The sequence below is a fragment of the Hoplias malabaricus genome, chromosome 4, assembly GCF_029633855.1.
Source record: "Hoplias malabaricus isolate fHopMal1 chromosome 4, fHopMal1.hap1, whole genome shotgun sequence".
NCBI classification, from domain to species: Eukaryota; Metazoa; Chordata; class Actinopteri; order Characiformes; family Erythrinidae; genus Hoplias; species Hoplias malabaricus.
The window spans coordinates 72,634,402-72,648,593 of NC_089803.1; the positions used below are offsets into that span (position 1 = coordinate 72,634,402).

The 14,192-nt window shown below is 44.1% G+C and overlaps 1 protein-coding gene across 13 annotated transcripts in view; it reads left to right on the forward strand.

Moving 5' to 3' along the window:
• Positions 1-14,192, forward strand: part of plekha5 (pleckstrin homology domain containing, family A member 5) — a 165,346-nt gene that overhangs the window by 102,348 nt on the left and 48,806 nt on the right. For all 13 annotated transcript variants that reach the window (XM_066669189.1, XM_066669191.1, XM_066669190.1 and 10 more), the window contains one exon: positions 10,066-10,149. In XM_066669189.1, the coding sequence (XP_066525286.1) occupies positions 10,066-10,149 (84 nt within the window). The remainder of the gene's footprint in view (positions 1-10,065; positions 10,150-14,192) is intronic.

Consider the following 14,192-nt stretch of genomic DNA (forward strand, 5'->3'; position numbering starts at 1 on the left):
GTAGTAGGGACCGATGAAGGCCGTAGGTGTACTCACAGGTGCCGGGGGGGATTTGTCCCTCTATAAAAGTGAACTCACATTATTATGTTTACATTTCTTGCATTAATTTCTTCTCACTAGTTGCTCGGGCGTCTCCAACGAAAGCAGTGATGGGGACTCGACTGAACAGTGGATTCTTGGAGGCATTTACGAGTCGAGGTGGACTCTAGGGGAACGACTCGGAGTGTGGAAGTGTTAAAGGCTGCAAATTTGTAAAGACTCTTTTGTTGAGTGTATTAGCACCTAAATGTGTAGATCTGGAGCTCCTACCAACCCTGACACTGTCAAACAAAACAATCCATGAAATGACGGGCTAAAACGAGTCGTTCTGATTCTGCTCCGATTCTGACGTCAAGTGCAGAGACTTTAGAATGGCCCCGCCCCCTCGTCTGAGTCTGTCCAATCACAGCGCTGGACCCGTGTTTATGTGAGAGCACAAAGACGTGGTTAAACTCAGCAAAACAGACACAACGAGCGCGGAGAAATAAGAGCACTGAGTAAAAACGGAGAAGAAAGAGAACAGAGTGAAAACGACCAGAGCTTCTGCTCCTCGCTCCTCCAAAGTGTCTGGGTCCGGTGCTAGTCTTTCTCTCTCTCTGCTCACAGCAGAGAAACGCCATCTGGAGGTTTTTAGACAACGGAGAGACTCCAAACGCTGAAAAGCACCAACCGAGATGAGGGTGTTGCTCTATTCCTGCTCCATAGGGGGGTCACACTGACTTATTTCTGCTGTTACAGTTACATTACTTAAGGTGGAACTGACTCTAAATTCAGGAGAGCGCTAACTGCATGAAAGTAAACACAGAGATACAGTCGCTTCTTACTCACACACACTGCTCCACATTAAAAGATACAGTCGCTTCTTACTCACACACACCGCTCCACATTAAAAGATACAGTCGCTTCTTACTCACACACACTGCTCCACATTAAAAGATACAGTCGCTTCTTACTCACACACACCGCTCCACCTTAAAAGATACAGTCGCTTCTTACTCACACACACCGCTCCACCTTAAAAGAGACAGTCGCTTCTTACTCATACACACGACTCCACCTTAAAAGATACAGTCGTTTCTTACTCACACACACCACTCCACCTTAAAAGATAGTCGCTTCTTACTCACACACACCGCTCCACCTTAAAAGATACAGTCGCTTCTTACTCACACACACCGCTCCACCTTAAAAGATACAGTCGCTTCTTACTCACACACACCGCTCCACCTTAAAAGATACAGTCACTTCTTACTCACACACACCACTCCACCTTAAAAGATAGTCGCTTCTTACTCACACACACCGCTCCACCTTAAAAGATACAGTCGCTTCTTACTCACACACACCGCTCCACCTTAAAAGATACAGTCGCTTCTTACTCACACACACCGCTCCACCTTAAAAGATACAGTCGCTTCTTACTCACACACACCGCTCCACCTTAAAAGATACAGTCGCTTCTTACTCACACACACACCGCTCCACCTTAAAAGATACAGTCGCTTCTTACTCACACACACCGCGCCACCTTAAAAGATACAGTCGCTTCTTACTCATACACACGACTCCACCTTAAAAGATACAGTCGTTTCTTACTCACACACACCACTCCACCTTAAAAGATACAGTCACTTCTTACTCACACACACCACTCCACCTTAAAAGATAGTCGCTTCTTACTCACACACACCGCTCCACCTTAAAAGATACAGTCGCTTCTTACTCACACACACCGCTCCACCTTAAAAGATACAGTCGCTTCTTACTCACACACACCGCTCCACCTTAAAAGTTACAGTCGCTTCTTACTCACACACACCGCTCCACCTTAAAAGATACAGTCACTTCTTACTCACACACACCACTCCACCTTAAAAGATAGTCGCTTCTTACTCACACACACCGCTCCACCTTAAAAGATAGTCGCTTCTTACTCACACACACCGCTCCACCTTAAAAGATACAGTCGCTTCTTACTCACACACACCGCTCCACCTTAAAAGATACAGTCGCTTCTTACTCACACACACCGCTCCACCTTAAAAGATACAGTCACTTCTTACTCACACACACCACTCCACCTTAAAAGATAGTCGCTTCTTACTCACACACACCGCTCCACCTTAAAAGATACAGTCGCTTCTTACTCACACACACCGCTCCACCTTAAAAGATACAGTCGCTTCTTACTCACACACACCGCTCCACCTTAAAAGATACAGTCGCTTCTTACTCACACACACACCGCTCCACCTTAAAAGATACAGTCGCTTCTTACTCACACACACCGCGCCACCTTAAAAGATACAGTCGCTTCTTACTCATACACACGACTCCACCTTAAAAGATACAGTCGTTTCTTACTCACACACACCACTCCACCTTAAAAGATACAGTCACTTCTTACTCACACACACCACTCCACCTTAAAAGATAGTCGCTTCTTACTCACACACACCGCTCCACCTTAAAAGATACAGTCGCTTCTTACTCACACACACCGCTCCACCTTAAAAGATACAGTCGCTTCTTACTCACACACACCGCTCCACCTTAAAAGTTACAGTCGCTTCTTACTCACACACACCACTCCACCTTAAAAGATGAGGAGCTTCTGAACGTAAACAAACCAGAGAGAACAGCAGTTCCCCACAGTCGTAGATATTGCTTTTAAGCTTTTTTCATTCTGATTCTGATGGTATTGTTCTCTCTCTCTCACTCTCTCTCTGTCTTTCTTTCTCTCTCTCTCTCTCTCTCTCTCTCTCTCTCTCTCTCTCTAAATGACCCTCTCATGACACAGTTTGTGGCCCACACTGCTTTACTAGAACCTCCAGATAAATCAGAGCCCTCTCTGCAGGGGGACAGAGTGAATGTGTTGTGGTAACGTGGCCCTAGGGTGGACGCTGAGGGACAGAGGACAGTTGGAACGCCTGGCCTTTCAGAAAGGTTAGAGCTCAGGCCACGGAGAGCGGGACTGAATGGCAGGACCTCCACAGGGAGGAGACCTCCCATTGTCCACTCTCCGTTCCTCCCTCAAAGGCCATTTAAAGGCTGAATGCAGAAACATTGTCTCCAGCTGAAGAATGGGAACTTTATATTTAGCTTTAGATCCGCAGCAACACACAATGACTTTTTTATTCAGCACTTGAGCCCTTTAAACCGGACCCTTCCACAGCGGACCACTCCTGATTTTCAGCTCCAACATTCGCTGGTGAGAGGATGATCTCTACAGGGTCTTACACTGTGATAATGTCCAGTCACACTGACTCTGATTATATTATATATTACACCTACCTCATTCCCACACTCACTGTCCACTCCGGTCACTCTGTAGTTCTACACTTACACACTGTAGTCAATCTGTTGCTCTGCATACTTTGTTAACCCTCTCTCCCCCTGTTCCTCAGTGCTCAGGACCCCCACAGAGCAGGTGTGATGTGGTGGTGGATCATTCTCAGCGCTGCAGTGACACTGACGTGGTGGTGGTGTGTTAGTGTGTGTTGTGCTGGTGTAGAGTGGATCAGACACAGCAGTGCTGCTGGAGTTTTTAAACCCCCCAGTGTCACTGCAGCGCTGAGAATGATCCACCTCCACATCACACCTGCTCTGTGGGGGTCCTGAGCACTGAAGAAAAAGGGGGAAAAGGGGGGCAATAAAGTATGCAGAGCCTCAGATTGACTACAGTCTGTAAATATGGAACTATAATTTGCCTTTGTGGGGCCAGTGTGTGTAGATACAAGGTGTGTTCCTATTTCCCTCCAATCGAGTACGAGGCTAAAGACCGTCCTGTATGCGGCTGTTGTCTCTGGAACCCAACAGTGGTAAAATATTAAACACCAGCAGAAACTCAGCTGCAGTAGACACTTGGAATTATGGGATGATCCACACAACCAGTAACCAATGCAGCAGTGGTCAAGATTGCTCACACACCCTCGCCCTGTTAAACACCAGCTCCTGGGCTGACAGTTCAGCGCTGGGTTTGTGTGGTATTCATTTTCCCTCGATGAGACTTCCCTTCAAGATTTAAGGGGCTTTGTTTTTATCTGTGTTTGGCCAGAGCTGTAAACGCAGAGCTTTTTTCTAATTTACTCAGCTCAGCTCTGTCCCTACACACACACACACACACACATAGATTATGTCAGATAAAGATTGAAAGATGACTGTAATGACTGGGTGAATGTGTGAGGGACTGGGTGAGTGTGTGAATGACAGGATGAATGTGTAAATGGGTGAGTGACTGGGTGAACATGAGTGACTGAGGGACTTTGTGACTGTGTGAGTGACTGAGTGAATGTGAGTGAATGGGTGAGTGACTCTGTGACTGTGTGAGTGATGGGTGACTGAGTGACTGGGTGAATGTGAGTGACTGGGTGAATGAGTGACTGGGTGAATGTGAGTGACTTTGTGACTGAGTGACTAGGTGAATGTGAGTAACTGAGAGACTGGGTGAATGAGTGAGTGACTTTGTGACTGTGTGAGTGACTGGGTGACTTTGTGACTGTGTGAGTGACTGGGTGACTGTGAGTGACTGGGTGAATGTGAGTGACTTTGTGACTGTGTGAGTGACGGGTGACTGGGTGAATGTGAGTGACTGGGTGAATGAGTGAGTGACTTTGTGACTGTGTGAGTGACTGGGTGACTGTGAGTGACTTTGTGACTGTGAGTGACTGGGTGAATGTGAGTGACTTTGTGACTGTGTGAGTGACGGGTGACTGAGTGACTGGGTGAATGAGTGAGTGACTTTGTGACTGTGAGTGACTAGGTGAATGTGAGTAACTGAGAGACTGGGTGAATGAGTGAGTGACTTTGTGACTGTGTGAGTGACTGGGTGACTGTGAGTGACTGGGTGACTGTGAGTGACTGGTTGACTGTGTGAGTGACTGGGTGAATGTGAGTGACTTTGTGACTGTGTGAGTGACGGGTGTCTGAGTGACTGGGTGACTGTGTGAGTGACTGGGTGACTGTGAGTGACTGGGTGACTGTGAGTGACTTTGTGACTGTGTGAGTGACTGGATGAATGTGAGTGACTTTGTGACTGTGTGAGTGACGGGTGACTGAGTGACTGGGAGTGACTGGGTGACTGTGTGAGTGACGGGTGACTGGGTGAATGTGAGTGACTGGGTGACTGAGTGACTTTATGACTGTGTGAGTGACTGGGTGAATTGAATGACTTTGTGACTGTGAGTGACTGGGTGACTGAGTGAATGGGTGAGTGATCGTGTGTGTGGTGCTCTGTGGTGTCTTCAGAACCCAAATGGAGTGGAATGTCAGACGGTGCTGATGGTGCAGGTGCTGCTGAGTCGTGTTGCAGGACGAGTGCTGACAGGTGATGGGGGCTCTTCGTAAATGCAGAGACTCTCTGAAAGTGTGGACCATGCTCAAACCTGACCATGTAACTTCTGCACATCTGTAACAGGTGTTTTTTTATGAGGCCTAACTGCTCTCACAGCTGTAAACCCTGCAGCACAGCCCTTCTGCTCTACTGGGCACTGAGCGAACACGAGGCAGACACGGGGAACTGTGAGATGGCTTCTGTAGGAGGCAGAGCTGTGTGCATTTGTGCATGAGAGAGAGGGAGATAGAGAGTTATAGAGAGAGAGAGAGGGAGGGAGAGAGAGATTGTCAGTCATGTATATATGAATGTATTTCTCATAAATCTTTTATGTAAATTCATAAACAGTGTCATACAGGAGCACTCTGTAGTTCTACAATTACAGACTGTAGTCCCCCTGTATCTCTGCATGCTTTTGGGACATTTCCACTGCATGGCACCTACTCTACTGGACTCTACTCTCTGATTGGTCCCTGGTTGGTTTCCCACTCCCACAGCTCCCCCTGAAATGTATCAGGTGTCGTCTCTAACCCCATCTCTAAGGGGAACAGTGGTCTTTGGAAACCACAACAACGGCGGTGGTAACGTTAAGCGGTGTTTACTCATGGTGTATCGGCGTGTTGTTGTTGTTTGGGACTGAACACAGCTCCGTCATCAGTTCAGACAGATCAGTAGAGTTTGTTCCTTCCTTGTTGCAGCGTCCAGCTCTCGCTGGATTCTTTCGTCGGCCACCGATCCAAGGAGCGTTTGAACCTCTTCAAAAGACCACGGCGTCATTTTACGAGCTGCCGTCGTGAGTCGAATAAAAACAAACGTGATCTCTGCTGCAGCTGGAGATTTTACAGATGGAGAGTTGGTGCTGGTCGTCTGCGTTGCATGGCGTAGAGTGACGGCTCTCTCTGGACGATCAGCGCTCTGCAAGGTTTACACGCTACGGTTTAGTCCCTACTCGACTCGCTCTGAACCACGAGAGAACAGCCACTAAACAAGAACCCGCTTCCAGAACCAGGACCGGATTCACCTGGTGGAGGAGCAGGAAACAGCAGGGTAGAGTCAAATAGAGTAGAGTAGGGATAAGACGGTGCAGTGAAAAAAAAATCCATTTATTACCCCCCTTTAAACAAACAGACAGATTGCCCACTCTCTCAGCTCCACGGTCCACTCTGGTCACTCTGTAGTCCATCTGTTGCTCTGCATACTTTGTTACCCCCCTTTCCCCCTGTTCCTCAGTACTCAGGACCCCCACAGAGCAGGTGTGATGTGGTGGTGGATCATTCTCAGCGCTGCAGTGACACTGACGTGGTGGTGGTGTGTTAGTGTGTGTTGTGCTGGTGTAGAGTGGATCAGACACAGCAGTGCTGCTGGAGATTTATAATAGTGTGGTGTGGGTAATAAAATAAAATAAAATACATTTTCATTTACAGTTGTGCCAATGTTACAAAATATTGTTTTGTGATAATAATCACTATTAATCAACACAGATACATTTATTGTGACATCATTTTTGTTCATATCGGCCTTTGTAGCCTATCTAAGTTTTGTTTTTTTTGTAAGGGAAATAAAACAAGTTAACGTGCATAAAAGTCATATTCAGGACAAACTGATCAGAGGAAACTCAAACTCAAACACAGCGAGGCTCGGACACACCTCCACATTCAGCTCCAACAGCTTTATACCAGAGAAATGTGGGGATTAATACAGGGATCAGGAAATAAACATGGTGTGAGTGAGTGTGTGTGTGTGTGTGTGTGTGTGTGTGAGAGAGAGAGAGAGAGAGAGAGAGAGATGGTAAAAATGAGAGTTGAGATTCAATCCATATTTCAGAATTAAAATAATGTAATCTACCCCTGAAGCTGGAGAGACTCTGTGTTTACATCATTGAATAAAACTGCTGCTACATCACTACACTCTGTAAAACAGGTAAATTACAGGAGGAAGTTGTAGCCAAATTTGGTAAAGTGATTAATTTAACAGATTGTTTCCAGATCACTCACATGCTTTGAGGCTGATGGCTGTAATTTAAGTAAAGTACAGAACTTAGCAAAATCATAAATGCCCCGGTGTGTGAATATGACAGTGACGTCTAATAAAACTGGTTGTAGTAGTAGTAATAGTAGTTGTTGTAGTAGTAGTAGTAATAATAGTAGTTGTAGAAGTAATAGTTGTAGTAATAGTTGTAGTAGTAGTAATAGTAGTAATAGTAGTAGTAGTAATAGTAGTTGTAGTAGTTGTAGTAATAGTAGTTGTAGTAGGAGTAGTGGTAGGAGTAGTATTTGTAGTAGTAGTAGTAGTAGTAGTAATAGTAGTAGTTGTAGAAGTAATAGTTGTAGTAGTAATAGTAGTTGTAGTAGGAGTAGTAATAGTAACTGTTGTAGTAATAGTAGGAGTAGTAATAGTAGTTGTAGTAGGAGTAGTGATAGTAGTAGGAGTAGGAGTAGTATTTGTAGTAGTAGTAGTAGTTGTTGTAGTAGGAGTAGTAATAGTAGTTGTAATAGTAGTAGTTGTAGTAGTAGTAATAGTAGTTGTAGTAGTAGTAGTAATAGTAGTTTTAGTAGGAGTAGTAGTTGTAGTAGTAGTAATAGTAGTTGTAGTAGGAGTAGTACTAGTAGTTGTAGTAGTAGTAGTAATAGTAGTAGTAGTAGTAATAGTAGCTGTAGTAGGAGTATTAATAGTAGTTGTAGTAGTAGTAGTAATAGTAGTTGTAGTAGTAGTAGTAATAGTAGTTGTAGTAGGAGTATTAATAGTAGTTGTAGTAGTAATGGCAATAGTAGTTGTAGTAGTAATAGTAGTTGTAGTAGTAGTAGTTGTAGTAATAGTAGTTGTAGTAGTAATAGTAGTAGTAGTAATAGTAGTTGTAGTAGAAGTAGTAGTTGTAGTAATAGTAGTTGTAGTAGGAGTAATAATAGTAGTTGTAGGAGTAGTAATAGTAGTTGTAAAAGTAGTTGTTGTTGTAGTAATAGTAGTTGTAGCAGGAGTAGTAATAGTAGTTGTAGTAGTGGTAGTTGTAGTAGTAGTAGTATTTGTAGTAGTAGTAGTAATTGTGGTTGTAGTAGACGTAGTAATAGTAGGAGTAGTAGTTGTAGTAATAATAGTAGTAGTAGTAGTTGTAGTAGTTTTAGTAGTAGTAGGAGTAGTAATAGTAGTTGTAGTAGAAGTAGTAGTAGTAGTAGTAGTAGTAATAGTAGTAGTAGTAGTAGTAATAGTAGTTGTAGTAGGAGTAGTAATAGTAGTAGTAGTTGTAGGAGTAGTAATAGTAGTTGTAGGAGTAGTAGTAGTGATAGTAGTTGTAGTAGTAGTAGTAATAGTAGTTGTAGTAGGAGTAGTAATGGTAGTTGTAGTAGGAGTAGTAGTAGTTGTATTAGTAGTAGTAATAATAGTAGTAGTAGTAGTAGTAGTAATAGTAGTAGTAGTAGTAATAGTAGTTGTAGTAGTAGTAGTAGTAATAGTAGTTGTAGTAGTAATAGTAGTTGTGGTAGGAGTAGTAATAGTAGTTGTGGTAGGAGTAGTAATAGTAGTTGTAGTAGGAGTAGTAATAGTAGTTGTGGTAGGAGTAGTAATAGTAGTTGTAAAAGTAGTTGTTGTAGTAATAGTCGTTGTAGCAGGAGTAGTAATAGTAGTTGTAGTAGTGGTAGTTGTAGTAGTAGTAGTAGTATTTGTAGTAGTAGTAGTAGTAATAGTAGTTGTAGTAGACGTAGTAATAGCAGGAGTAGTAATAGTAGTTGTAGTAGTGGTAGTTGTAGTAGTAGTAGTAATAGTAGTTGTAGTAGTAGGAGTAGTAATAGTAGTTGTAGTAGTAGGAGTAGTAATAGTAGTTGTAGTAGGAGTAGTAATAGTAGTTGTAGTAGTAGTAGTAATAGTAGTAGTAGTAATATTAGAAGGCATTATGTCTGTGGTTAAAGTTAGGCTAACTCTATAAAACGAATGGTATTTTATGTAACATCTGAAACCACAGAGATGTGCGTGTGTGTGTGCGCGTGTGTGTTCATGCTCTTGTGATCAGAGCATATGACTGGGGAAAAGTCAACACTGCTGCAGTGTCTTCACGGTTGGACTGTTTTTGAAATTTATATATGTAGGAGAGAGAGAGAGAGAGAGAGAGAGAGAGAGAGAGAGAGATGAGGAGGGGAGGTGACAGAGAGATAGAGAGAGGGAGGGAAAGACAGGCAGTGGGGGTGGAGAGAGAAAAAGAGGGAGAAAGGGGAGAGAGAGAGAGCAGTCAGTCTGTGACTCTAGAAGAGACAGCGATGCTGAAGTTCAGCACCACTCTTCGCTCCAGGTGTGTAGTTCAGTGTGTGTGTGTGTGTGTGTGTGTGTGTGTGTGTGTGTGTGTGTGGACTTTAGTGATGCAGCGCTCTGTGGAGATCTGAGTATTCTCTGAGTATTCATTTTCCCTTTCATAAAAGAGGGGTTTTCTGCTTAAACACAGCTGCTGTTGTTGATGTTACTGTTGTTGTTGTTGTTGTTGTTGACGATGATGATGACTTGCACTGAACTTTATGATGTGATGAACAGTCATCAAACTATAACTAACTGTGTTTAATGTGTCTCTCTCTTTCTCTCCCACCCTCTCTTACTCTGTCCCTTCTCTTTTTCTATGTTTCTCTCTCTCCCACTCTCTCTCTACATTTATTTCTCTATCCTTTCCCTTCTTTCTATATCCCCCCTCTCTCTCTCTCTCTCTCTCTCTCTCACAGTCACAATGAGCGGAAAGTGACCTGTAAGCATCCTGTCTCTGGGACTCCTTCTCAAGACAACTGCATCTTTGTGGTGAACGAACAGTGAGTGCTTTCTCTGTGTGTGATGACGTTCTTGTGGTGGTCTGTGTGACGCTCAGAGCATCAGTCACATGACCCCCTTTTATAAAACTTCTGTCATTTTTACCCAGAATTCAGGTTAGTCCCCATTACACTCCCCAGTCACACCGTGCTGAGTACGATGACAGCTGAACACGCTTGGAGGAGAACACTAACGGCGCTTTCCCACTGCATGGATATCCACTCGACGCGGCTCTTTTGCTTTTCCACTGATCAAATCTGGCTCTGCTCCTGGAACCTGGTTCTTGTTTAGTCACAGTTCTCTTACGGTTGTGACCGGGTCGCGTAGGCACTAAATGTGAGGTGTAAACCCTGCAGAGCTCTGATTGGCCAGAGACCTGTCAATCACCAGGAAACACAGAGCTCCAGCACAAACTCACCGCTTGTAAAATCTCTGAAGTTACAGCAGCGTTCACATTAGTTTTTATCCGACTCTCAGCAGCAGCTCGTAACATTCCCCCGAGGGGTTTCTGAAGAGGGTCAGACGCTCCTTGGGTCGGTGGCTGAGGAAAATCTCCAGCGAAAACCAAAACTGCTCTGTGAGAACTGGGGGCGGAGCCATGTTCAGTTCAAACAACCACAACAACAACAAGAAGTAAACGAGTAAACAGCGCCTGACTTTTTAAAGTTTTTAAAGCCTGTGAGGGGAGAGACTGGGTTTTGCAATGTCACTGGCTCCATCTAGTGGAAGAGCAACCAGCTAAATGCGATCCGACTCTAGTCGAGCCGAGCCAATCTCATGCAGTGGAAAAGCACCATATCTCTTTAGAACTGATATCCAGCTGATAGACATATAAAGGGTGTTGGAGTGTTTTCGTACCCACCCGGAAAGAGCTGTGCCAGTTGTACTCTCTTGGACCTACGCTGACGGATGTCTGTGGCAACACCAGGGGTTCGGGGGTCTTCTTTGCCATGTTTCTGTCGACAGTGACCTCAAAGAGACTGAGAGACTTCCAGAATTTTAATCCTTCTTAAACACCACAGGCTTAAAGGATTTAGGACATGCTCAGAGAGGGACGACTAAGGAAATAGTAGTGAAAAGGTCTTCGGGGGCTCCAGAGATGTCCAGTAGTCTAAATGTTGACCCTATCATTGTGAGATCTTGTGTAGATCGCTGGTGATGTCTCACAAATCCCGGGTCAGGAATTCTAACACTGCATTCGCACTACAGCGAAGCGGAGGCAAAGCGAAGAGCTTCCATCTTCTGGCCTCTTTGGGGTGTCACTTATAAACCCAAGCAGGTTTGTCTGCCCCAAGCGAGTGTGTGTAGAGTCAAATGCTGTGCCTGAATGAGACACTGTGGTTATTATTTTTTTCTTTTGCCCTCAATCAATGTTTTATCTCCTCCAGAATGTTCATATGATGTTTGAATACAACATTTTTCTAAACTACTGTAGTTCCCAGGGACTTTATATTGAGGTATTGAAGAAATAAAAAAATTAAACCAATTGGACACCACCAGTGAAACTCTTTACTATTTGCATAAATTTGGAGAAATCTCAACTTTTTGCTGCTTTGCCTTGTACGTGCCGCTACCGCTCCCAGAATCCTCTGTGCCAAGTTGCAGCTGGACTCCATAGAAAACAGTAGGAGGCAAAACCAATCGCTTTTACTGAGTGTGAACGCAGCGTGAGGGAGCAGTTGTCTGTGCTTCATCTGGGTGGGTGGGATGGTCTCTACTCTCACCTCATCACCCGGCAGCGTAGGTGTATCTCAGGTGATGTCAGACCTGGGAAATCGGCACTCTCCTCCGGTGTGTTGAGCTGTCCGGTGTTATTGTAGTTATCGGCAGTTCGAAAAGAGGCGGTGGTAAACATCATAGGTGTGTTCCGTTCTAAGAGCAGCTGCCTGTTCAGTCATTGCCTTCAAAGACAGCTCTCTCATTACGTGGCACTTAAACCGACAAGGACCCTCATTAGGGGGCATATGGGAGACTCTTCGGAGTCAGTGTACATCATCACTTCTAGCACATTGCCCTCACGAGCTCTGTTTACTCAGAGCTGTCACGTTAGCCACTTAGCTTCCCTCAGTTTGTACCAGTGATTTACCTCAGAGACAGGACAGATCCAGAAGTGGAGCCAGCTATTTTTCTGGTTTTAGTATGGTGTCACATCTATGTCAAATTTAGAGGGTGCAAAAACCCCAGGTGGACAATATAAATCTGCAAGTTTTAACATTTGTCATGCGTAAATATTCAGAGACACGAATGGCACACACGCTGATGATAATCTCACTCCAAACTGTGTTTATTTCATTCTCAAATTATGATCTGCAATATTATTTATAATCTGGTATCGGAGGATACTGCAGCTTTTAAAGGTGCACTATCCAGCAGAAGCCACACTGGTGTCTCAGAGCCAAACATAAACAGTAATTGTACCACACCCTTCCCTTCAGCCTCGCCCTCTTTCCTCTCAAACCCACGTCCCGTTTACTTCTCATTGTTAACAGCAAATCCTGAAAAAGCCACTGCCTCACTCCTGAACTCGTAATATCAGTAAAAGCTCAGGTTATCATCCCAATCACTCAAGAAGACAGACATTGGACATTATAATAATAAACAAACATCATATTTCCTTGGTGCATTTCCATCACCCAGAGTGCTTCTTGATGTCCACAAACATGAAAATAGAAGTTCAGGGAGAACAGCATTAGTTACTGTACCCACTCACTGTGTTGATGCAGAGTGTAGTCATTCTGTGTCAGTGTGAAAGCAGTGCAGCGATGGTGCGAGGGAGTCCTCCTGACTGACACATAGGTGATAAAACCAGATGTTCTCCTTCAGCCGGGAAGGTAGAAAAAACAGACTCTTACAGGTCCGGAGCATGGGGAAAAAAACCGCTGAGCCGTGGTGAATCGAGCAGCAGTAATCAGCATCTCATTCGAATTTCCCGCTCCACCTTATATGTTGTCGATGAACATGGGGTTTTAACTCTGATAAATGTAAATAACACTGAGAAACGTGAATAAAGCACCCCAAATGGAAACAACACTTTAAAAAGTTTAATTTACAGTAGCTTTTAAGGTGGTATTTTCCTGATAGAAGAAGTTAGACAAGAGAAAGCAGTATCTCCCTGTGTGCCATACCCCCACATCAGCGGGGAGAGGAGTCACTGACCCAGGAGAGCGTTTCTAAAAGAATAACCGTAAGTTCAGGGTCTGACTGGAGCCTTTCAGCAAAACTGTTCTCCATATCGGAAAAGTCAGTCCAACGTTGATTCATTTCTTGTCTCTTTGGAAAATAAGAAATGGGATTCGCTCTTAAAGTTCGAACAGCAGCAGCCTGGTTGCAGCATAATGTTAAAGCCTGTGCAAGGGGGTGTTCGGGTACAAGTTGTTGTTGTGTTAATGTGTCTGTTAAAATTCTGTTATTTAATTAATATTATTATTTTTCTCTGTGACCCATTATTTTATTTTTTTTTTAAAGTACACTGCTCCCACGATTTCCTGGGGTCCTTCTCTGATTCCACATCCGCAGTCTTTCAGAAAACATACACAAACACAGAGGACATGTTGGCATTATCCTTAATGTCTTTTCTCCTTTTTATAAAAGAGACATAAACAGTGGCAGGAACGCAGAGACGCTGTCCTTGTTTAAAATCTCTTCGAACATGTTCAGCGCTCGTGTCAGACCCCAGATCTGCTGACTGCAGCAATGCAGCATGTGCAAATGAGTTTATCACTTACTTTCTGATGCTTTTGGCGGCACTAGAGGATGTGAGAAGGAGTGAGAGAGAAAAAGAGTCAGAGAGTTAGTGTTAAATAAGTTAGAACTCTATGAAGAAGAGGCTGTGCCTAGTACAGAGTGGTGGAGGGTGATGCTCCTGAATCAATAGCTTCCAGGTTCAGGTCTTGATGGAGAATGGTTTTTATTAATCATAAAGATGTTCCTCGTCCTGGGAATGCAGACAATACTATGACCTCACCCTTTGCCGATAGCTAAGACTCACCCACTCCTGAACATCTCCACCAACCTTGGAAGAGAGCAGCACATGCTTCCTACAACA